Source organism: Lagenorhynchus albirostris, chromosome 14, assembly GCF_949774975.1.
Source record: "Lagenorhynchus albirostris chromosome 14, mLagAlb1.1, whole genome shotgun sequence".
NCBI classification, from domain to species: domain Eukaryota; kingdom Metazoa; phylum Chordata; class Mammalia; order Artiodactyla; family Delphinidae; genus Lagenorhynchus; species Lagenorhynchus albirostris.
The window spans coordinates 73,355,322-73,378,013 of NC_083108.1; the positions used below are offsets into that span (position 1 = coordinate 73,355,322).

The 22,692-nt window shown below is 46.7% G+C and overlaps 1 protein-coding gene across 3 annotated transcripts in view; it reads left to right on the forward strand.

Annotated features, from left to right (window-relative positions):
* RPH3A (rabphilin 3A) overlaps positions 1-18,124 on the forward strand; it is a 61,345-nt gene extending 43,221 nt beyond the window's left edge. For all 3 annotated transcript variants that reach the window (XM_060120805.1, XM_060120803.1, XM_060120802.1), the window contains 9 exons: positions 842-921; positions 3,634-3,708; positions 5,275-5,384; positions 9,169-9,295; positions 11,318-11,374; positions 12,074-12,228; positions 15,446-15,527; positions 16,857-16,953; positions 17,994-18,124. In XM_060120805.1, coding sequence (XP_059976788.1) covers positions 842-921; positions 3,634-3,708; positions 5,275-5,384; positions 9,169-9,295; positions 11,318-11,374; positions 12,074-12,228; positions 15,446-15,527; positions 16,857-16,953; positions 17,994-18,124 — 914 coding nt within the window. The remainder of the gene's footprint in view (positions 1-841; positions 922-3,633; positions 3,709-5,274; positions 5,385-9,168; positions 9,296-11,317; positions 11,375-12,073; positions 12,229-15,445; positions 15,528-16,856; positions 16,954-17,993) is intronic.
* Positions 18,125-22,692: the final 4,568 nt, after the last annotated feature.

The window sequence follows — 22,692 nt, forward strand, 5'->3', positions numbered from 1 at the left end:
GCCTTAAGTGTCTCTTTGCTGACCTGCCAAGCCTAGAAGATCCCTCCCAGCCGGTGTATGTCCCTGTTAGGAGCTGTCCCTAGTGATTTATAACAAGCCTGTCTCTGTATTCAACTCCCTCCCTCACTCATCTCTATATTTGACAAGTATTTATTGAGCACCTACGAGGTGCCCCCAAACTATTCTAAGTGCTAGGGTTACCATGGCAAAAAAAGAAAAAAAATAATAACAGACAAGATGGCTGATCTAATGGGACTAATATTCTAGTGGAGAGAAACATACCAATGAGTTCATTTCAAATAAAGACAGAGCACCGTGAAGGAATTAAAATAGGGCGAATGACCATGAGGGTGGCTGCTTTAGATGGAGCAATCAGGGAGGGTTTCTCTGAGGAGGAGACATTTAAGCTGTGATGTGGATAATGAAAAGGCACTAGCCATGTGAGGATCTAGAGAGAGAGCATTCCAGACAGAGGCAACAGCAAATGCTGAGACTCATTTATTCCTTCAGCAAGTAAGTGAGCACAAACTGTGTGCCCTGCACTGTGCCCAGCGGGGACATAGCAGTGAACAGGGCAGTCACAGCCTTGCCCTCATGGGACTCTCAACCTAGCAGATGGAAGTCATTAAGTAGGCAATTGCACAAATGATTAACTGATCACAGGTGTGCTGAGGGTTCCAAAGAAGAGGAGGGTCTACCAGGATGGGGAGTCCAGAGGGACTGAGTCTTCCTCTCCTCTGTAGGCTCAATGGCTAGCCCAGACTGGGCACACGGTAAGTGCTCAGGAAATGTTTGTTGAATGAATTAATGTCCTCTTGGTACCTGCCTCTGTCTTCTTCAGCCACCCTGGGTGCCCTGGAGTTCAGCCTTCTCTACGACCAGGACAACAGCTCCCTGCACTGCACCATCATAAAGGCCAAGGTGGGTAAGGGGGCCAAGCTGGGGACCACTTAGGATGTTCTGGCATTTCTAGGGGACTTGGGGAGGGCATGGGTGACCATGTCTGTCTCCTGTCATTGCCTTGTCTATCTGTGACAGTGATAGTGATGAGGAAAGAGCAGGAATTAGCCACGGCCAATTCCTTTGCAGGGAGGACTTCCTCCGGGGAAGGTCCCAGAGGGGTTTCACTTAACTGCAGCTGCCTCCTGGGAGTGGAGGAAACCAAGCTTCAAGGGCAGAGCCAAGATCTGCCCAGCCCCATCCACACCCTCTGGAGGGGATCTCAGAGGTGTCACCTGGGAGCAGTGACAGCCTAACTTGACAGCTGACATGCCACTGAACAGCTCCTTCTATAGACGGGGCTGTCAAGCTGGAGCTACAGACTGAGTCAGGACTTATTGTTGCAGATACAAGGACAGTAATCTGGGCTTCTGGGGTGGGGAGGGGGGGCGAGGCAAACCAGATTGGAAGAGCATCTCCATGCTACAGGCTCCAGGGGCAGTGAGCCAACTTTACTGCAGCCCGCAAAGAAAGCTGGATGATGCCAATGCTAATCCCAGGAAGTAGCTGACCAGGATCTCCCCCTGCCCCAAGTCTGGTCTATAGAAAATAACAAGCAAGGTTCAGGAACCAGACTTCCTGGGTTCAAATACCAGCTCCGCCCCTCCTAGCTGTGGGATTTGGGGGAAGTTAACCTCTCTGTGCCTCAGGGATAATAATAGAGTCTCTTCCATGAGGATGTTGGTGAGTGTTACGTGGAAGGTGGCGGGGTGTCCCAGTTTGCACAGATGGTCCCCAGCTATGCCTGTTGCCTTGATGAAATAATTAAGAACTCTCCTTTCCACTCACAAAATGTCCCAGTTTGGATGATCAATAATGTATGAAATGCTTAACACAACTTCTAGATCAACGTACCCAGGTCACTTCTTCAGCAGGCACTTAGATGCATTTACACGTGCCCTCCAAGAGCACAGTGAGGTAAGGCCCTACGTTATCTTATTTCATCTTCATAGGAACCTCTGAGGAAGAGATTATTATTAGCCCCATTGTACAGATGGGAAAACTGAGGCTTAGAAAGTTAAAGCCTGAGGCCACTCAGCTGGTAAGGGATAGAGCTGGATTTGAATCCAGATGTAACCATCTCCAGCTCCAGAAATGGGGGAAAGCCACACCATTACAGCCCCCTTGCGACAGGGGTACAGAAAACTCAACGGCTCAGGGGCTGGGCTGGTAAAGAGATGAGAAAAACATGTGAGACATTAGGGAATGGTAGTAACTTTGGTAAACTAAACTGATGTGAGCAGGACCCAAACAAAGATGTTCAAGTTCAAATTTGAAAAACACAGCGTCTGCCAATTTGTAACCTCCCAATCCAAACAGACATTCCAGACATGTTTATTAAGTACCTACTCTGTACCAGGAACTACCCTAAATGTTGGGGAATATTAAAATGAGCGAGAATAGACTGTGCCCTCATGGAGAAATGGACAAGAACCCAGCACTATAGCATCTCCTGAGTATAGTATACCCTCTGGGGCTTTCTACAAATTATTTCTTCCCATTTAATCTTCACAACAAACCTATGAGGAAGGTTTCATCATCGTTCTCATTTTATAGATGGGGAAATTGAGGCACAGAGAGATTAAGGGACTTGTCCAAATCACACAGCCAGGAAGTGGTGGAGCTGGGATTTGAACCAGTGTTGTCCAGCTCAAAAGCCTATGCTCTTACCTTCTAGGCTACCCGGCCAGATTTCCTCCTTGCACCCCACTTTGTGGCCTCCTCTCCCCACCTAGTAGTAGCAAACGTTGTTCATACTGAACTTGTGCCAGGGCCAGAGTTCAGCCTTCACAGGTGAGATCTCATTTTACCCTCCAAGAATCCCATGAAGCAGGGTCTGTGATCAGCCCCACTGAACAGCTGGGGAAACTGAAGTCCCCGGAGATCACAGGGCACGATACATGGGATTGGGGATTAGTGCTGTGAGAGAAGAGAGTGGGAGCCCAGAGATAAGACACCTGCCTCAGCCAGGGCCTAGGGGGATGGGCAGAGCGTATCTGAGCCCCGGGAATTTTGGAACTGCTCATGTTAACAAGCCCAGCTTAACTCCTACCCCGGACAAACTGCTCTCCCCCACAGTGACTCATTTTAGCCATTTTAGCCATTTTAGCCAGCTCTGTGAGGGGGGCCAGGCAGAGATTGTGATCCCCATCATACGGATGGAGAAACTGCGGTCTCAGAAGTGAGTGCAAGGGCCAGGGCCAGAACTCAGGCCTCCTTTCGCTGGCCTTTCCTCCTCTCCCACCCATTCTGGGACATGTCCTCCCATCCCAGCAATAACAATCCAGCCTTGTTGGAGCACTTCCTGTGTGCCAGGTACTGTGCCAAGCACTTTACCGGTGGGATCACGTTTAAATCTCACCAGCCCATGAAGCATCCCATTTGACAGGTGAGGAAAATGAGACTCAGAGAGGTTAAGAAACTTGCCTAAGGTCACACATCCAGTAAGTGACTTGGCCAGGCTTTAAACCCCGTCTGCCGGATTCCAGTGCTCATTTCAAGATACTGCATTTCCCTTCTCTTTCTTTGCAAGGGGAAGCACACAGGATGGGGTGATAGCTGTGCCCATTGCCTGTGATAGCTGAGCGCCCAGCCCTCCCCAGGCCCTCACGCCACTGCCTTCTTCTCTTACAGGGACTGAAGCCCATGGATTCCAATGGCTTGGCCGATCCCTACGTTAAGCTGCACCTCCTGCCGGGAGCCAGCAAGGTACCATATGGCCTGGGCCTCTTGGCAAGGGGGGCACATGGGCTCTGGAAAGCACCCAAGGTTCCCAGCTTAGAGCCTAAAATAGCCCTCCCCAAACCCCCTCTTCCCTGATTGGCAAAGTTCTTACAAGGGGTAAGGGATGGGCCAGAGCCATTCTCCTTCAAGAGGCAGGGGCTCTGCTCATTTCTCTAACTCAGAAACCTGGGATCCAGGAGAGAAGCAGATACCCTGATTATGCCCTTGACCTGCTCAAACACCTTCAGGGCTCCCCAGTGCTGACCATGGTCCACCTCCCCCACCCATTTTTTGCCCCAGCCAAACATCTCTCAACAGAAATGACTAACTCTTTCCAGATAACTTGAGAAAAGGTTCTATTATTAAGAGAAAATTTACCCCCATCCCTTCCACCTTTCTGGGAGGGAAAGTGAGATTAATTCTCCTTTCTTTGGATTGACCCACTCAGAGCACATGGCTGGAAATGGACGTGTGCCTTCTTGGGCTTTATTTTTTGCTTTGTTGTGTTAATTTGACATGGATGTCCTAAAAACAAGGCTGCCTATATACTTGGTTACATGATCTTAGAAAAATGCCTTTCAAAAATCTCTGCAAGGGCTTCCCTGGTGGCGCAGTGGTTGGGAGTCCGCCTGCCAATGCAGGGGACACGGGTTCGTGCCCCAGTCTGGGAAGATCCCATATGCCACGGAGCGGCTGGGCCCGTGAGCCATGGCCGCTGGGCCTGCGCGTCCAGAGCCTGTGCTCCGTGGCGGGAGAGGCCACAGTGGTAAGAGGCCCGCATACCGCAAAAAAAAAAAAAAAAATCTCTGCAAGTATCAAATGCCCCATAAGACAAAAAAGGACACACACACACGCACACGCACACGCACGGGCACATACACTTTATCTCTTTTTTTGTTTGGATCAAGGAAAGACAGTCCCACCTGGCCATGGCCAAACTTGTTGGCCACTACTCCTTCTGACTCCCCAGCGACGTTTGCTTCTCCTTGACCCACTTCTTTGCCCACTCCTAAATCCAAACCTGCTTTGCCAAAGAATCCAATCAGTCACTTACATGTTAGAATGAATTAGATTTCGCACCAGGCTACCAGGTGCGTTTCTAACCTTCTCTCTTAGAGTAAAATGAAAAATTTTGTCCTCTCTAAGGAATTTCAGGCATGGAGGATGCTATCTGGGGAAACAGAGGGGACCATCCCAATATCCCCAGAAATTATTTCTTCACTGCCTAGGAATGGGAGACTCTCATTTCTGCTTCCCTGGCCTAGAAACAATACTTTTTCTCAAAGAAGAATATCTTTGCTTTCTAATCTTTATAAAGAGTTCAAAGAGGGGGCCCAGTACCTGGAGGGAGGGCTGGCCCAGTATCCAGTGTTGGTGATGCACCCTAGAGGATGACCCCACTCCCTGAGAACATGTATTTGGGAGCAACAGAGCCCCTGGACACTCCTGAGGGAAGTGGACTCCTAAGTCACCCACCCATCGCAAATGAGCCCAAGGGATGGAGCTGCAGGGCTGACTCCCCACTGAGACAGATGTCTGTCTGGGTTCTAGTCCAACAAGCTTCGTACAAAAACCCTGCGGAACACCCGAAATCCCATCTGGAATGAGACTCTGGTCTATCATGGCATCACGGATGAAGACATGCAGAGGAAGACCCTCAGGTGCTTGCCGGGAGGGTGGGCAGAGAGGGGCCTGAGGCTGGGCAGACTGAGGCATGCGTGGTTCCTGGGGGCAGCGCTTTAAAACATCTCAGAGTAGTTTTTTGTTTCTTTTTTTCTTCTAAAAAGCAATATATATTCCTGATAGACACTTTTGAAAATACAGATAAGTGAAACTGTTAACATCTTGGTGTCTGGACATTTGGGTTTAGCGTGTGTCTATATTTGTGTGTATGTGTTTGTGTGTGTGTGTGTGTGCGAAAGTTTTTTTTTTTAATAAAGTTGAGTGTTTTTAAAAGTGTTTATAAAGATGGACCATCCTATTAAGTAATCAGCCAGTTTCACTTAACAATATACTGACACCACTTCATATTCTTCTACAGTGTATTAAAATGCATTTTAAATTATATAAGTAATAAATGAGTACATTGTTCTTGTAAAGAATTACTGAGAAAACAAAGCTGCTTTCAAATGTTAGTCCCCTCCCTCAACCTGGGTTGCCTTTCTCCTTCTGTGAGCGTGTGTATATTCATTATATACATACATACACTATATATATATGTATATATATATATACACACGCACACACTGTCGTTTACAATATAAGAAATATCATGTTGAATATATCTGGAACGTGTCTTTTTCCTTAACAATATATCTTGGGGCTGTGGCCATGAGAAGACATTTAGATCTACCTAATTTTTAACTGCTTCAGAGTACTCCATAGCATGGGTCTATCACAGATTTTTTTAGTGTTTTATTATTAAGTGTTATGAATATACAGAAAAATATAGAATATAATACAAACAAATACCCATGAACCCAATACTCAGTCTTTCAAAAATCTTAATATTTGTTGTATTTGCTTCAGCTCTTTTTTGTAAGGAATAAAGCACTACAGATGCAAATTGAAGCTCCTTTTGTATACTTCATCCCCCACCCCTTTCTCTTCTTTCCTCCCCAGGGTGAAACACTATCCTGAATTCTATGGGTATCATTTCCAAGTGTGTCCTATGCTTCAGCTACTTAATTATGTATCTATAAACAATATATGGTATTGTTGGCATGTCTTAAAATTTTATGTAACTGTTTACCACTTTATCCAGTTCCCTGTGGACAGCCATTTAGATAGCTTCTACCTTTTTTCTATTACAGACAAATTTGCGATGAGCATTCTTCATGCTTCCTTGTGTTCATATGAGTGTTTCCTTAGGACAGAAACTAAGGAGGGATATTTGCTGGATCACAGAATATGGGGTGTGGGTCTTTTTAATTTGGCAAGGCATACAAACTGGGCTGTTCCAAGTACATTCCTATCAGCTACAATATTATTTTAAGGAAACATAAACATTTTTATTGCAATGTAATAACATCCATTTAGAAAAGTGCACACAGAAAAAGTGTACAGATTGATGAATTTTCACCAAGTGAACACACTGGGTTAAGAGAACAGAACATTCCCAGGCTACAGAAGCCCTCCCCTTGTGCCCCCTTCCAGTGAGGACCTTTTCCCCCAGGGGATTCACTACCCTAACTGCTAACAGGAAAAATTAATTTCATCTAGTTCTGTACTTTATACAAATGAAATCATACCACATAATTCCTTTATGTCTGTCTTCTTTCAGTTAATAGTATATTTGTGATACTCATCCGAGTTGTGGGTACTTGTAGGTTGTTCTTTCTCATTGCTGTTTAATATTCCATTGTGTGAATATAACACGATATTATTTATTCATTCTACCGTTAATTGGCATTTGGTTGGTTTTCTGTTTGGGGCTATTACAAATAGTGCTGCTGGGAACATTCTAGTAGCTATTTCTTGCATACATTTCTGTTGTATATACATCTGGGAGTGTAATGGCTGAGCCATGGTGTATGTATATGTTTAGCTTTATTAGAAACTGCCAGTTTTCCATAGTGATTGCACCAATTTACACTGCTACCGGCAATGTCTGGGAGTTCCAGTTGCTTCACATCCTCATCAACACTTTTCCATTTTGGCCACTCTGGCGGTTGTGTAATGGTGTCGCATTGTGGTTTTGCATTTCCCTGATGAGCAATTACAACATTATTTTCAATGCATACTGTTACATTTTTAGGGTTACTTCATAATTTTCTTGAGAAGTCCCCCCATTATAGAATACTTATGTTATTTCTGCTTTTTCACAACTATAAACAAAACTGTGGTAAAGATCTTTGTAGTTACGTATTTTTTCACTTATGTCTTCAAGGTAAATTCCTAGAAGTGGCGTTACTAGGTCAAAAATGGTGATTATTCGTGAGTCTTTGGAGACATACTGTCCTGCAGAAAGGATGGTGGTGTTTACACCCCCACTGGCTGAATGGAGACAATTTCTTTCTCCAGTTGTGTACAGTGTGGGGCTCAGCAGGAGGGTGTTCTGACCCTTCAGAACTTTGAACCTTGTTCAACAAATGTTAATGGCCAAGAAGCAAGGTGCTGTTAGTTCCTGTCTGTCCCCCATGGGGGGGAAAGTCCTTTCTTCCTCTTAGTATATGTCAGGATGAATTATCATGCCTCGATTGGTCCTTTTGGCCTCCTGAGGGACCTTTCTCATGACCTGCCCCTTTTTGTGCCTCTGGTCTACTCAATGCTGTGCAAAGTAGATAGCAAAAAAAAATATAGTGTTCTGGAAATCAGGAGCTTCAAATTCTGGTTCTGCCCCTTACTGGGGAAAAATTATTCAACGTATCTGGGCCCCAGTCTCCTCTCCAAAGTGGGAAACTCAGAGGTCTGGGGGGAGAAAGAATTAAATGAGAAGAGTCAGCTAAGTTCCTAGCCTAACTTTGCAACAGATGATGCTGAAATGACCATAAAGTAGATGTAAAGGGGGCTGAACTTCATTAATCATCAGGGAAATGTATTGGGTTGGCCAAAAAGTTCATTTGGGTTTTTTCCACAACATCTTATGGAATACTAATAAATTAATACTACAAGGAGATACTATGGCCCACTCAGAATGGCTAAAATTAAAGACCGACAAAATCGAAGTTAGAATGAAGAGCAACCAGAGCCTGCATAAACTGCTGGTGGGAGTGTAACTGGTGGAATCACTTTGGAAAACTGTTTAGAAGTTTCTACTGAGGTTAAATGGCTCAGCAATTCTGCTCCTAGGAAGATACCTAACAGAAATATGTATCTATGCATATAGAAAAGACATGAACATGAATGTTCCATTGCAGCTTTATTCATAACAGCTAGAAATGGCTCAAAACCAAATGCCCATAATTAGCAAAATTATTACAACGTATTTACACAATAGAATACTATACAACCAAAAAAGGGACAAATAACTATAGACATGGATGAATCTCACAGACATAATGTTGAACAAAAGAAACCAAATGTAAAAGGGTATACATCTGATTTTATTTAAATGTAAGTCAAAAACAAGACACTGAATCTTGCCAAGAGAACAAGATAGTGATTATCTCTGAGGGAGGTAGTGACTAGGAGGGATCATGAGGGTCTTCTGGGAGCTGGAGTGTTCTATATCTTGATCTATCTGAGTGGTAGTTACATGGGTGTATGCAAATTCAAAAATCCAACAAGCTAGAAATTTAAGATTTGTGTATGTTATTGCTTGTTAAGTTATACTGTGATCAAGAAGAAATTAGAAGTACCTGGCCTAGTGCTCAATAAATATGAAGTTGTATTATTCCTGTGCACATTACACGTTCCTTGCCAGCATCAATCAGAGCTCTTGGTACATAGTAGGAGCTCAATATATGCTCTTCTTTCTTTCTCCATCCTTTATGTCAATCGCAGGATCTCTGTCTGTGATGAGGACAAATTTGGCCATAACGAGTTTATTGGTGAGACCAGATTCTCGCTCAAAAAATTGAAGCCCAACCAGAGGAAGAACTTCAATATCTGTCTGGAGCGGGTGATCCCGGTGAGTGCCTTTGCCCCAAGGGTTCAATGGGGAAGAAGAGTTGGAGAGGTGGGTGCTGCCTTCTTTTGGGGCTGTAAAGGATGTGATAGATCTGTAGGGTGCCAGACAGGAGAGGGGCTTTGGCAGCTGTTGGAGGGAGGGTGAAGATTTCAGGTCAGAACATGGGGGTTGCATCCTGGCTATGCCTTCTACCAACCCTGTGTTAGCATCACTTCTGAAGGTCAGAGTGGTGTGGCAGAGTGGCCTGCCTGGGTTCAAAGCCAGCTCTGCCGTTTCCCTGCTCCCTGGCCTTCACCAAGGGTCTGAACTATTCTGGGCCTCAGTTTTTCTTGTCTCTAAAATGGGTGTTACAACAGCACCTGCCTCATAGGAGGCAGAACCTAGTACCTAATAAGCACTCATAAATTAACTGTTGTTATTATAGTAAATAATACTGCCTTAGCCACCTGTCAGTCAAGAAGTCATAAAGAATCATAGAGATACACAGGAGGCAGGATACCATAGCACGTAAGAGCATGGGCTCTGGAGCCAGACTGGGATTGAGTCCCAGTTTCTGCCACTTATAGTATAACTTGAGTCAAATGACTTAACCTATCTGTGCCTCAGTTTTCTTGTCTGTAAAATGGGATAATATAGTACCAACCTCATAGGGTCTTTTAAGGATTAATGTAAAAGTACATGTAAAGCATTAAAACTGTTATTGTTAGATGTGATACTCACCTTTTGAGAAAGAACAAGAACCAAATCGAGGTTGTCCAATTGGGCTACACCTCAGAATCAACTAGAGATTTTAAAACCAGAGTTTACAAAATAGATTCTGTGGGGGATCTCCCTGGATATTCTGACTTAGCAAGGTAGGGTGAGACCTAGCAATCTGTATTTTTAGACATAATCCAACCTACCCTTTTTTACATCTGAGCCACCTGGGGCCCAAAAAGAGGAGCGAGTTGCCAGGGTCATACCGCAAGTCAGGGACCGTGTTCTCAGGCACCAGCCAGAGCCCAGCTTTCTTGCAATGACCTGCGTGCCTGCTCCCCCTGGGCAGTGGGCCAGCGCCCCATTGGGAAGCCGTGGGGGGTGGGAGGGGGACTCCTGCAGCATCCTCCCACCAGATGGCCAGCCTGAGGATGGACTATCTGTGTGCTGCACCATATTTTATAGCACAGACAAAGGAAGACACAACAGGGAGAATTGCAAGGAAGAATTTACACCGAATGCCAGGCTCCCAATAAATCATTAGATGTGCCTAGGAATGAAGCCTTTCCTCTGGGTCTTTGCCTGGTAACAGTTGGCTCTTCAGGCTTTGTCATCCTTCCGTCACTCAGTGAGTCCAGTTGGTCAGCTCCTGGATCTGCCATCTCACTGTGATGGACGCAGCCAGCCTCAGAGGCACAGAGGTGGCAGGACAGGCCCGCACTGGCCCCACAACCCTGCTGATCATCTCCTTTGCTCTTAAACCTCCCACCACCAACTCCCCTCTTATGCCCCACTAAGGACAGGGACCTCATAAGCTCTGACCCCTCTCCTCTGGACTTCAGTTTTCCTCATTTCTAAAGTGGAGAGGTTGGATTTAACCAGTGCTTTTCACATTGTGTTCCCCAGAGCCTTAGAATCCTGCAAAAGGCCTTAGGAGCCATGGGGGAAGAAGCACCTGGTGGCCCCTGTGCCACTTCATCCAGAGCAGACAAAATCTTATCTGTTTTGTGTATGGGCTACTTTGCCACTTATTGGTTGTGGCAAGTGGTTTAACCACTGTGACCCTCAGTGTCATCATCTGTAAAATGGGGATAGTAATACAACCTACGTCAATAGGCTGTTGTGCATTAACATGGTCTCTCAAATGGTTAATGTTATATACATTTTAGCTGAATGGGGGAAAGCTGGAGGGCCACAGAAGCTTGGAGAACCCATCCTCATGGCTCTGGATGCCAGTGGAGGGGAGAAGGTGTTTCTGGTTTTTCTTGTGTAGGGAGATGAGCCCCATTGACAATGTTATTTTTCCTTTCTGTCTCCTTCCTCAAGATGAAGCGTGCTGGAACCACCGGGTCAGCCCGAGGCATGGCCCTTTATGAGGAGGAGGTGAGCGCTGAGTGGGTGTTGAAGCCACAGTCGGGGTCTGGCATCTCCCTTTTCTCTCCCTCCCTGGCCCCTTTCCCACTCTTTTACCCCAAACCACCTGCCTGTTGGTTCACCATGAGAGGTGCCCTTGCCCAAGGCATTAGAACATGAGACCAGGAGCATGCTTTTCACACCTGGAGCCCCCAAGGTGGGGGAAGCCCCATCCTCTCATAACCGAGAAACACCCTTGACCTTGGCAGAAGCTCTGCTGGCAGTTCTGCTGCACTCGAGCAATGCCACGCTCTCTCCATGGGGATGTAGGGCAGGTTCTCTGAGCTGTGTGTCTGGCAGAGGCTGGAGTTTGGCTTCACAACCATGCCCTCGGCCCCAAGGACTGCACTTTTGAGAAAACTGGGTGGATGGGGGGAGTGTGAGCTGAGTCACGTTGGAATCAGGGTCAAGCTCAGCCTATGATCAGAGTCAGGGTCAGTCCGTGTCTAAGAGTAAAGCCATTGGCCCCCATGTGCCTAGGACTGGGCCCCGTGGCTTTCATCATTTGCTCCTCCCTGGAGTCTGGGGTGTCTTCTGTCTGTAGTGCTGATTGCACTAGCACTGGCCCACCTCCTCCTACTTTCCACAGACTCTCTCTTTAATGATCGCCATCCACGTTGCCCAGACCCCTTCCCTCCTAGGCCCAGACACCCTCTTCTCCTACTGCAGCAGGTGGAGCGTATTGGTGACACAGAGGAACGCGGCAAGATCCTGGTGTCCCTCATGTACAGCACACAGCAGGGAGGTCTCATTGTGGGCATCATACGCTGCGTGCACCTGGCGGCCATGGACGCCAATGGCTACTCAGATCCATTCGTCAAGCTGTGAGTCAATGTCTGGGGACTATAAATGGGCCCCAGAGGGGGGTCCTAGATCCTTGCAAAGAGAGAACCAGAGAGCTTCCCCAAGATCATTGTACATTGAGGCCCAGAGAGGGCAAAGAACCTGCCCAAGGTCACACAGTGAGACGGATGCCCGGAACCGGTGAGTGTGAGTCTGGAGTCTCAGTCAGCCTGGTGTGTCACCCACCCATGTGAGAAGTTTTGTGGCTCTCCTCCTGTGGGAGAGGGGTGGTCAGCAAGGTTACAGTAATCCCATTTGTAGCACCTGGGAATCAGCAACACATCCCTCCAGAGTCCAGAGCCCCACCACCAAAGAAGCAACCTGACTTTTTCTGGATTCAGTCTGGAAATGCTCAAAGAAAAGACCTTAGGCTTTGGGGTTATTCCAGTTATCTCAGTCATGGGGAATAAGAGAGACTTTGTGTTCTGGGTCCTCTGAGAAGATGCCAAGAGGGGATTAAACAGAGGAGAAATGCCTGTGTGAGGGAAAGTAGGGGGAGAGTCAGGGGAAATGGGACAGCAGTTAGACGGCCATTCGAGTCTGACCCTAAGTGAGGGGACAAGGGAGGGAGGGATGGGTGGAAGCATCCCAGATGCAAGTTCAGCAAAGCCATCAGGAAGTCCTCAAGCCAAAACTGGCCATCACATGAGGCCCATGTCTCCTAGGAGTAGGCCTGCCATAGGTATCCCTGCCATGTTCGGTAGTCAGCTGGGAGTGTGGCTTGGCACAAACATGGCATGGATTTCCAAGCGCGGCAGCTGGGGCCTTGGTCATTTATGTTCCCTGTAGTTGGAGGTCCTTCAGGCACATTCTCCAAGCCGCCATTGAATCAGACATGGGATGCACCTCCCATCTCTGCCAGCTACCAGCTATGTAACTGTAAGCAAGTTATTTGATGCCTCTGAGCCTCAGATTCTTCATTGGTAAAGTGGAAAAAACAAGTCCACTTATTTCCAAGAGTGGCCATAAGGCTCAAATGAGATACCATATAAAAGGAATAAAATTACGCCTGGTACAGAAACATTTAGCTACTCTGAATAGAATTCTGCCTTGCTTGTGGCAGTAAAATGTGTGTTTATGTGGTTGTTGTTGAGAGCCTGAGCTCTGGATCCAGACTGCCCGGGTTTGAATCCCAGATCCAATAGTCTTCAATATTCTCCAGCTGTGTGACCTTGGGCTCATGCCTTAACATCTCTGGGCCTCTATGTCCTCATCTATGAAATGGGAAGAGTAGTATTGGTCATTTGGTCCTGTCCTCCAAGAAGCAGACACCAAGACTAGATGAGATGCTAAGAGATTTGCTGGGGAAAGCGCCTGGGAAGGAAAATTGAGAGAGAGCTGGAGGAGGACCATAGAGACAACAGGCCTGGTGCACGTCTGCTTCCTGGGGGGTAGTGGGGGGATGGTTGGGCAGGAAGAGTCTTAGACTGCAGTGCAGTTCTGTTAAGTTTCAACCATTGTGGTGCGGAATCCTTGAGCGCAGTCGCCCATTAGAGGAGCCCCGCATCTCCCAGAAATGGGGCTGCCTACTGTCGCTGCTGGCTCAGGTACTTGCTGAGAGTAGCCTGTGGGGAGCATGGCCACATGAAAACATAGTGGTGAATTCAGAGCCCAGCAGCTTGTCAGTCTCCCCCTGCAGTTGGAGATCTGAGAGATACATTTTCCTGGAGTCGGTGCTCAACAAATACCTGCCATTATTGTATAAATAATTACTATCACTATCTTACTCATGGCAAAGAGTGTTTATTAATGATCTCTCCAACCTGGGAGACACTCCTTCCCCCATCCGCACTGCCTCTGACAATAGAAATCAATGCTTCCCTTAAGGTCATGGCTACAAATCAGGCCACAGTGGACTTTGCTCCAGATTTTCTTTGAAAGAGGATTTTAGTTAACAAAAGAACACACATGTCTAGAACGCGTTTGATTTCTAGGAGTAATTTTGTGTAATTTTCTAATTTTCCCACATGGTCCAATAGAGAACATTAGCTCCTGGGCTCCTGTCCTGTACTCCACTGAATCCCAGACACATGCAAATTGTTTTTCTTAAATAACTCTCCCCACCACCCCTTCTCCCATCTACCCAACCCTCCAGAAGAAGTAGAGTTGCAGTGGTCACCAGTGAATCAGCTGCCCTGGTGGGCATTGTAAAAAAGAAAACAGGAGATCATTAACCAACTTAAGATCCAACAAAGTTTTTTAAAGTCAGAATTGCCCTTTATTTTTGTTCAGCATCTGGTACCTTTCAAATCCCCTTTTGTATCTCTTCTTTCAGATTATCCTCAAAAGCAGTTCTGTGAGTGAGAAAGAAAAGTTTGCCTTCTTTACAGATTGGGACGCTGAGGCATGCCGAAATTACACTCATGTTGAGAGTTGCACAGCTAGTGACAGCTTGCATCAGAATCCAATTGTCCTAACTCTTAAGAGTTTTTAGCCCATTTTATTTATTCGCCCAGAAAATGTTGATTGAGCACCTACTACGTGTCATGCATTGTGTCTACACTGGGGGAAGAGCCTTCTAGGCAGAAGAAATAGTATGTGCAAAGGCCCTGGGATGGAAAGGAGAGTGAATGGGGTGTGGGGTGAAGCACGTGGCACAAGATCAGGCTGGACAGGAGCAGGGACCCAACCACGTAGAGCCTTAAGGCCACATTAAGGATTTTGAACTTCACCTTTAGGTCAAAGGAGAGCCATGGAATAGTTTTGAACAGGAGACTGATCGTAATCAGATTTGCATCTTCTCCCTTTTGTCCATATCCTCATCATCTCCCCAGGACCTGGGGGCAGCTTAAGAGATAATCAGTAGTGAAGCCCCAGGCACCGTCTTCCAGGTTCTCAATGATCCATTGGGAGAAAGTCCTAGCTAAGAGCACAGACTCCAGAGGCAACAGCTGGGTTGAGTCCCCAGCTGTGTGACCAGAGGCACATGTCTCAACTTCACTCTGAACGCTCAGTTTCCTTATATGTAAATGGGTGGTTGTACCATCTAGGGTTTGTTGAGGATTAAATATGCATAAGGTGCTTAGGTAATGCCTGGCACCAAGTAGATGCTCTGATGCACATTGGTCATTATTAATGTTGATTCACTTTCTGATCTGTTCATTATTCTCCTGACACTGGGAGGACCTTTGGGGTCATTAAGAGGCTGTTCTTATTCATTAAACTTCATCCATAATAGCCTCTCATGTCTCCTCTCAGCTGGCTGAAACCAGATATGGGAAAGAAAGCCAAACATAAGACTCAAATTAAGAAGAAAACGTTGAATCCTGAATTTAATGAGGTAAGGCTGCCCCATTTTTTGCCATGCTCTGGGATAGTTCCTATATGTGAGGGAGGAACAAATTCCCTGCTAGAAAGTTGTAAAGCACAAAAAAAAAAAAAAAATTTTTTCTTACATAGATCAGCTTGAATTATCTAAAGAAGGAATGAGTTCCTCATCATTGGAGGAAATCAAGCCTAAAACAAAAGCCTATAGATTTGGAATGTCATAGGGAAGACACTGTATTTGGAGAGAGAATGAATTAATGTCTTTTACCAATGTCTTTACCAACTCTAATAGTATATAATACTGATATTTGAGCAAATAAATAGGGGCAGTTGTCCCCTTTACCACCCACCCAGTTGGCACTGCCCTCTCCCTCTCCCTCTCCCTCTCACTCCATCCTCAGTGCATCCAGTCCTGCTAAAGCCACTATCTAGATACCCATTGAATGTGCTTATTCCTCTGTATTCACACTGTTGACTTGTCAGGCATCTAAATACTCAAATGTTGAGCACTAGGTTAGGTCCAGCCACACAGGTCTTAGACAAAGCCATAAAAGTGGTGATGCAGAAAAACAATTAAAAATAAAAATAAAGTGGTGATGTAGGAAAAAAAACCTGCTAACATACAAAGTTGGTTTTTACCATATGTTATAAAATGGAAAAAGGAAGCCACAGTACAGTATATTCATATTATATTTCTATAATACAATATTCATATATTTCATATGGTATAAAATTCATATTAATTTTTCAAAACAGACACCAGTATGGTCACACATGGGGAATGTTGACAGTGGTCATTCTTGGGTAGATAGATAACAAGTTTTTGGTTATGGGTTTTTGTGGGGTTTTTTTTTTTTTTTTTTGCTTCCTTGTTCGTTTTAAAGATGAACAGGAATGAATTTTGTGATTAGGCAGAAGAGTTATTGACAAAATCAGATTATCTGAAAACATAGGCACCTAACCCTCAACTACCTTTAATCTCTGAACAATGGAGAGTGAGGAAAACCACTTCAGAGGCTATCAGAATGGAAGGACTGAGTTCATGGCTATCGGCCTTTAAGGAAACTTGACCAGGACCAGCCCTCTTAGAAACACCCCACCAGTCTTCTCAACTTCAAGCAGTGTCATTGAAAAGAGAATTATAGGGTCTGGGGGGCTTTATTATACGGAGTGTTAGTTGAGAGGGGTTCTTCAGGCCTGGGGTAAAGGCCCCTTTGATTCCATATACCCAGTACAAGGTCCTCCTCTTGGTCCATGAACCCCTAAGACTCAGCCTCTTAGCTTCCGATGCCGAAGGCTCAGAGAACCCTGTCACTCACATGTCTTCCTCTGCTGCATCTAGGAATTTTTCTACGACATCAAACATAGTGACCTGGCGAAGAAGTCACTGGACATCTCAGTCTGGGACTATGACATTGGCAAGTCCAATGATTACATCGGTGAGTGCTCCCAGCTCCCGGGGAAAACCCTATCCTCTATCCTCCCAGGAGGGGGGAGCCTTACCCAGGGATGCACAGGGTTGAGGGCACTGCTTTACTTTGGTAATTACATTGTCCAAACGCTAAGTCGGGACCCATGGTCCTCACTTGGGTCCAATTTGGCTTACAAAGCTGGGAAGATTGGATCACGATTGGTTATTTGCTGAACAAATCACCTCCAGCAGAATAATTAAATTACAGAAGAGTGGAGCGTGTGGCCTCTGCAGAAAATAGGGTGTAGGGCTTCCCTGGTGGCGCAGTGGTTGAGAGTCCGCCTGCCGATGCAGGGGACACGGGTTCGTGCCCCGGTCCGGGAAGATCCCACATGCCGCGGAGCGGCTGGGCCCGTGAGCCATGGCCGCTGAGCCTGCGCGTCCGGAGCCTGTGCTCCGCAACGGGAGAGGCCACGACAGTGAGAGGCCCGCGTACCGCAAAAAAAAAGAAAAGAAAAAGGAAAAGAGAAAATAGGGTGCAAAGGAAGTGTCCTTAATCTATTTGCAAGTCCAGAATGAAGGTTCTTCTGTTCCCAGTCCCCCTCCAAATAATGAGGTGGAGTAGGAGTCATTACAGGTGGAGTAGGGAGGGAATTCCAGACAACGGATACAGCAAGAGCAAAGATGTGCAGGCAGGATTGAGCAGGGTGATGAAACTGACTCTGGAAATAGATGATGAGTACCAGAAGTAGTGAGAGAGAATTTCAGTGAGTGGATTGATGACTTAAAGAAGGTCTTTAAAAATAGACAGTGAAGTTGTGACTTGATGCCACAGTAGGGAGCCATTGCAGGTTCTTGAGTAGGTAGTCTGTAGGCAGAGAAAGCCAGTAGTAATAATAACATCATAACCACAACCTCCAGAGAGAATGGATCCCAAGTGGCTGGAGCGGGGGTGGGTCACTGCTTGGTGGCAGTTTTTCCCCAACTAGACACTTGGGTCCAGAATGAGATTCCCGTGCATCCTTCCACTCTGACTGCCTGCCCCTATCTTCCCATCTTGTCCTCCAGGAGGCTGCCAGCTGGGGATCTCAGCCAAGGGAGAGCGCTTAAAACACTGGTACGAGTGTCTGAAAAACAAGGACAAGAAGATAGAACGCTGGCACCAGCTACAGAATGAGAACCACGTGTCAAGCGATTAGGATGGCGCCCAGGTCCCCACCTCCATGCCCCAGCCCATGCCCCGTCACCCCACAGCCTGTCCCAGCTGCCCGTTGCACTCTGGTCTCTCTTCTCTACGCCTCCCCCAACCCCATCACTCCTGGAGCCTGCCTTTGAAGTCTCCCCCGCACCTTGGACATTGCCACCAAAAACCTCCCCTCTCCTCAACACTGCGATGCGGGCTCTGAATGCAGCCCCTCTCTGATCCCTCCAGGATGGAGCCATAGGGATGGGGATGGGGAGATTTTTCACAAGGAGGTTGTTAATTTAACAACCTCTCAGCCTGGGTAAATTACAGAGGCTCTTCATCATTTAGGACTGTTTTTAGACCCTCCTGGCCTTGGACACACGCACATAACACACACACACACACACACACACACACACACACGCACAACTTGTTTCCTATGTCGACATCCACCTATACCCTCAGTTGTCAGCAGAGCCAGACAAGGCTGTGAGGATAAGCATTTGGGCAGAAATAGAGCATCTCAGGTCCCTCCACCTCTTCACATCATACACCCAATTGCCACAAAACAGACCCCCATGTTTAAACTCCCCGGTGACTAGGAACACACCCTCCCGGCTCCAGGTGCATCAAGAAGTGACCATGCAGAATACCCAAAGGAACTGGGTAGCCCCCCCCCTTTCAGGATGTCCCCTATTTGCTTCCTAGCAGAAACGAGCTCCCATTCTCTACCACCCACCTCCCCCCTTCTCCTCTTTCCCCTTCCCTTAGCCCAAGGCCACGTTCACCGCTCCCTTCCTCACCCTCTCACCTCTTCTCTCTACTCCCACCTCTTGCCCCTCCTCCTTTCTCCCTCTCTGAGGGGGTAAAATAGCAAAAGCAGAAAAGTGTATCTTAACACAGCCTCACCTCGCCGCCTCTCATCAGCCTGACCAGCAAATGCTGAGAAACTGGCAAATCCCTGAACTTCCATGTAGGTCTAAGCTTCTACAACCACCCACTTCTCCCCTTGGCAGAGCCGGGTGTCCTCGGGCCTTGGGCTGCTGCTGGCGCTGCCCTGGGTGCATGGCAGCATCCTGCAAGCTGTGTAGACACCCCGTAGAGGGGCTTTCTCAGCCCCTGGCCTCCCCAAGTGGGCGCAGAACGTGCTTAAACCAGAGGTCTGGGTTCCAGGAGGCCTCTCCAAAGCCCCTAGCCTTTCTCCTTCCTTTGCTCTTAGCTAAATGAACAAATGACCCCCACCCCCACCCCCACCCCCACCCCTCTCTCTCTCTCTCTCTCTCTCTCTCTCTCTCTCTCTCTCTCTCTCTCAGACTCTCTTGCATCCTGTCTCTCACTCAGAATCGCCTCTGGTCTCTCTGTCTCTCTATCTCTTGCACCCTCTTCATTGTGTCAGGAGAACAAAACACCATCATGGACATAAAACTTTAGAGAGTGACAGATCCTGACACCAAAGGCTTTTGTTCCATCATGAATTGTTCAGTCTTTCTTCCTAAAAATTAAGAAAAAAAATTTTTTTTTCAAAGGAGGAAAAGGCAACGAGGACAAACATTATAAGGTTCACGGTTAGGTCATCTTCAGTGCCCTGTGAGAAAGGTTTGATTTTTCCCAATTTCCAGTCAGTCTTCCTTCATGAAAATTGCCCCCCCCCTCCAGTACCCCACCATTATCTATAGAAGTAGCCAGAGGGACACTAAAACTCTCACTTTCTCCAAACACACATCTTTTAACCTTCCATTTCTGGGCCCTCCACCCCTAGCTCCCTTGACAAGTCATTGGAAGTCATTGATTTCTTGCCTTGAATAACCATTTTCTAGACCCCAGGTATTTCGCCTTCTCCACGATGGCCAGCAGCTTCCTGGCTGCCATCTTCCCTCCTGACCCTCTCTCTCCAGTGGCCCCCTTGGAGTGCCCACTCTCAGCCCGCCTCCTGTTCATGGTTTGCCCTTAGGAGAAAGCATGCTGGCTGTGTCTCCCAGGCCTAACGCTGGCATTGGTGCTGGACTCAGCATGCGGCTAGCTCACAGTGCCTCTGTCCAGGCGCGCCCCCTCCCTGGTAAATGTAAGCACCTTTCTGCTAGAACACACACACACACACACACACACACACACACACACACACACACACACACACACACACACACACACACACACACACACACACACACACACACACACACACACACACACACACACACACACACACGCCCTCTGGTGCATGCAGAACCACCCATCGCCTTTCTTTGTGATGATGTAGCCAAAAATAAAGTAGGAATATCCAGGAAAACTGATGGCCTGGGTTTTTCCTCTCTGGTTTCTGGAAGCTTTTTCTCCCCACCAACACACATGATGTTACCTGCATAGTCAGTAGTTAATGAGCATCTACCATGTTCCAGCCACTGGGGATACAGCAGTAAACAAGGCAGATGCAGTCCCTGCCCCCGTGAAGTTTGCTTTCTGATGGATGTCATCTTGGAAAGGTGGGCTCCAGCCAACTTGACTGACCTCACGCCCTCCTGGAAGAATGCTTTTTGCTGGTGTCCACCCAATAAGAAGGCAGCATCCTCATCTTTTCCCGACTAACCCAACCTTGGGGAAAACTCCCTAGTGGTCGTGGAATGAGATAATTTCAAGGCTGAAAGAGACCACAGAGTTGAGCCAGAGCCTGGTTCAGTCAGCTCACTTATCTGACAGATGAATAACCCAAAGCCCAGAGAAGGGAATGGGCACATCCAACATCTCATGGCTGCAGTGCCAGGAAAGGAGCTAGATCGTTGGACCCCCTGTGCAATGCTCTTAACGCACTGATTATAAGAAGGCAGATCACCAAACACCTCTTTTATATTGAAGCACTTTCCATCCTGCGATGAGCCTTTTCAGAAATGACCCCTTACTTGAGATTCTCAACAGTCCTGAAAGTGAGCTAGTGAGTAACTAACTTTCCAGAAGGATTTTTAAACTCACTACAAGTGAGATTTTCGGCTTACATCAAAAGAGCTTAAGCAACTCATCAGGAAGATTGGTTGCTTCTCAGAAGGAGCTGACAATTTCATCCAACGGAAATTTCTCTTCCATGCCAAGTTTGAGGCAATATCCTTTTCTCACTCCCAGAAGGGTGGTTCTCACTGTTGGGGGCAGAAGTTGGCATATTAGAATCACCTGGGGAGATATATTTTTCAAACTACCCATGCTCTCCCTGCCACCATCGCCCCTTCCTGCAGATTCTGCTACACCCTGGGGACAAGAGGTATATTTGAAAATATTTCCTGGTTGATGGCTTGGGCTTCCCACCTCCATCGTGACTTTGCAAACCACTGCCCTAAAAGTCCATCATTTTACCTACGATTCAGTCAGCTGCCACTAAGTGGAGAGGGGTGCCAGCTAGGGCCACACAGGCCTCTCAGAATGGCAGGAAACCCTACTTGCTGCGCTCTTTCCCTGTGCTCATGGTGGATCACTAATCAATATGGCATTTTTCCCACAGAACCCACTAGCAGCATCTGCATTCTTCTCAACACAGCAGTCTACCCCTGGCAGCCACCGCCAGTCAGTCATGGGCAGCTGAGAAGAAGCCTAATTTCCACCTCTGAAATGGTAGATCTCCTTCCCTCGGCGTGGGACATGCTTAACAGGCTGAGATGAATACACATGAGGAAAGTTTTCATAAATATCAGTACACCTAACTTGACTAATTTTCTTTTTTTCCCCACTGAAACCAAACATAGTGTAAGAGGCAATGTGGTGTGGCAGAAATCACCTGACCAGAAAAGCACACCAGCTTTTTAATCCACTCAGTGCAACATTCAGATCCTGACTGTCACTTACTAGCTGTGGAACCTAACCTCTCTGAGTCTCGGTTTCCTCATCTGGAAAATGGGGACGATATGTGAGCTTGAGCAAATCCCTTCCTACTGTGGGTCTTCAACTGTATAGGCAGGACATCGTTTGTGGTCCCCCGGGCCCACAAGTAATGCCTTCATTTCCCAGTCATTCAAAGAAGACCTAGACCTCGTTGAGGGCAGATCCCCTGACTGCAGTCCTGCATTATGTGTTTTGCATAAAACACACAAGAATGAGCCATCTATAATTTCCTGTTCCTGTTTCTTTAAAGAAAACAAGAACGTAAAGTCACCTGCAAAGACATGAGGGCCTAATTCTGGATTTTTCCAATTATGCCCTCAGTTCTTTTAGAGTTGTCTCACTCATACCTAATTCTTTGCACTGTTTTATGGTACTAGGCTTTATTACATCTTTACAAAGAATTCAGTGCTGGTTTTCTAAGGACAGATAGCTTTCGCACTCATGTCGGATTTGTTTACATTTATTTTGTCAAAAGTATATATTTCATTAACAAGTACGATTGCCCAAAAAGCATTTGGGAGCAAACAGAATCTTTGATAAACATACATTCCAACTGTATGTATAGAGTGTCACATAGATGAATGCCCATCCCCTTCATGGTTCCACATGCCTTAGGCATTAAGTCAATATGTTATACAGAAGGAGTGGGGAGTGTCAATTAATTGATGAGCTGGTTAAGACAAGGGTGATTCAAAAAGATAGCTAATTGGCACTGACTAC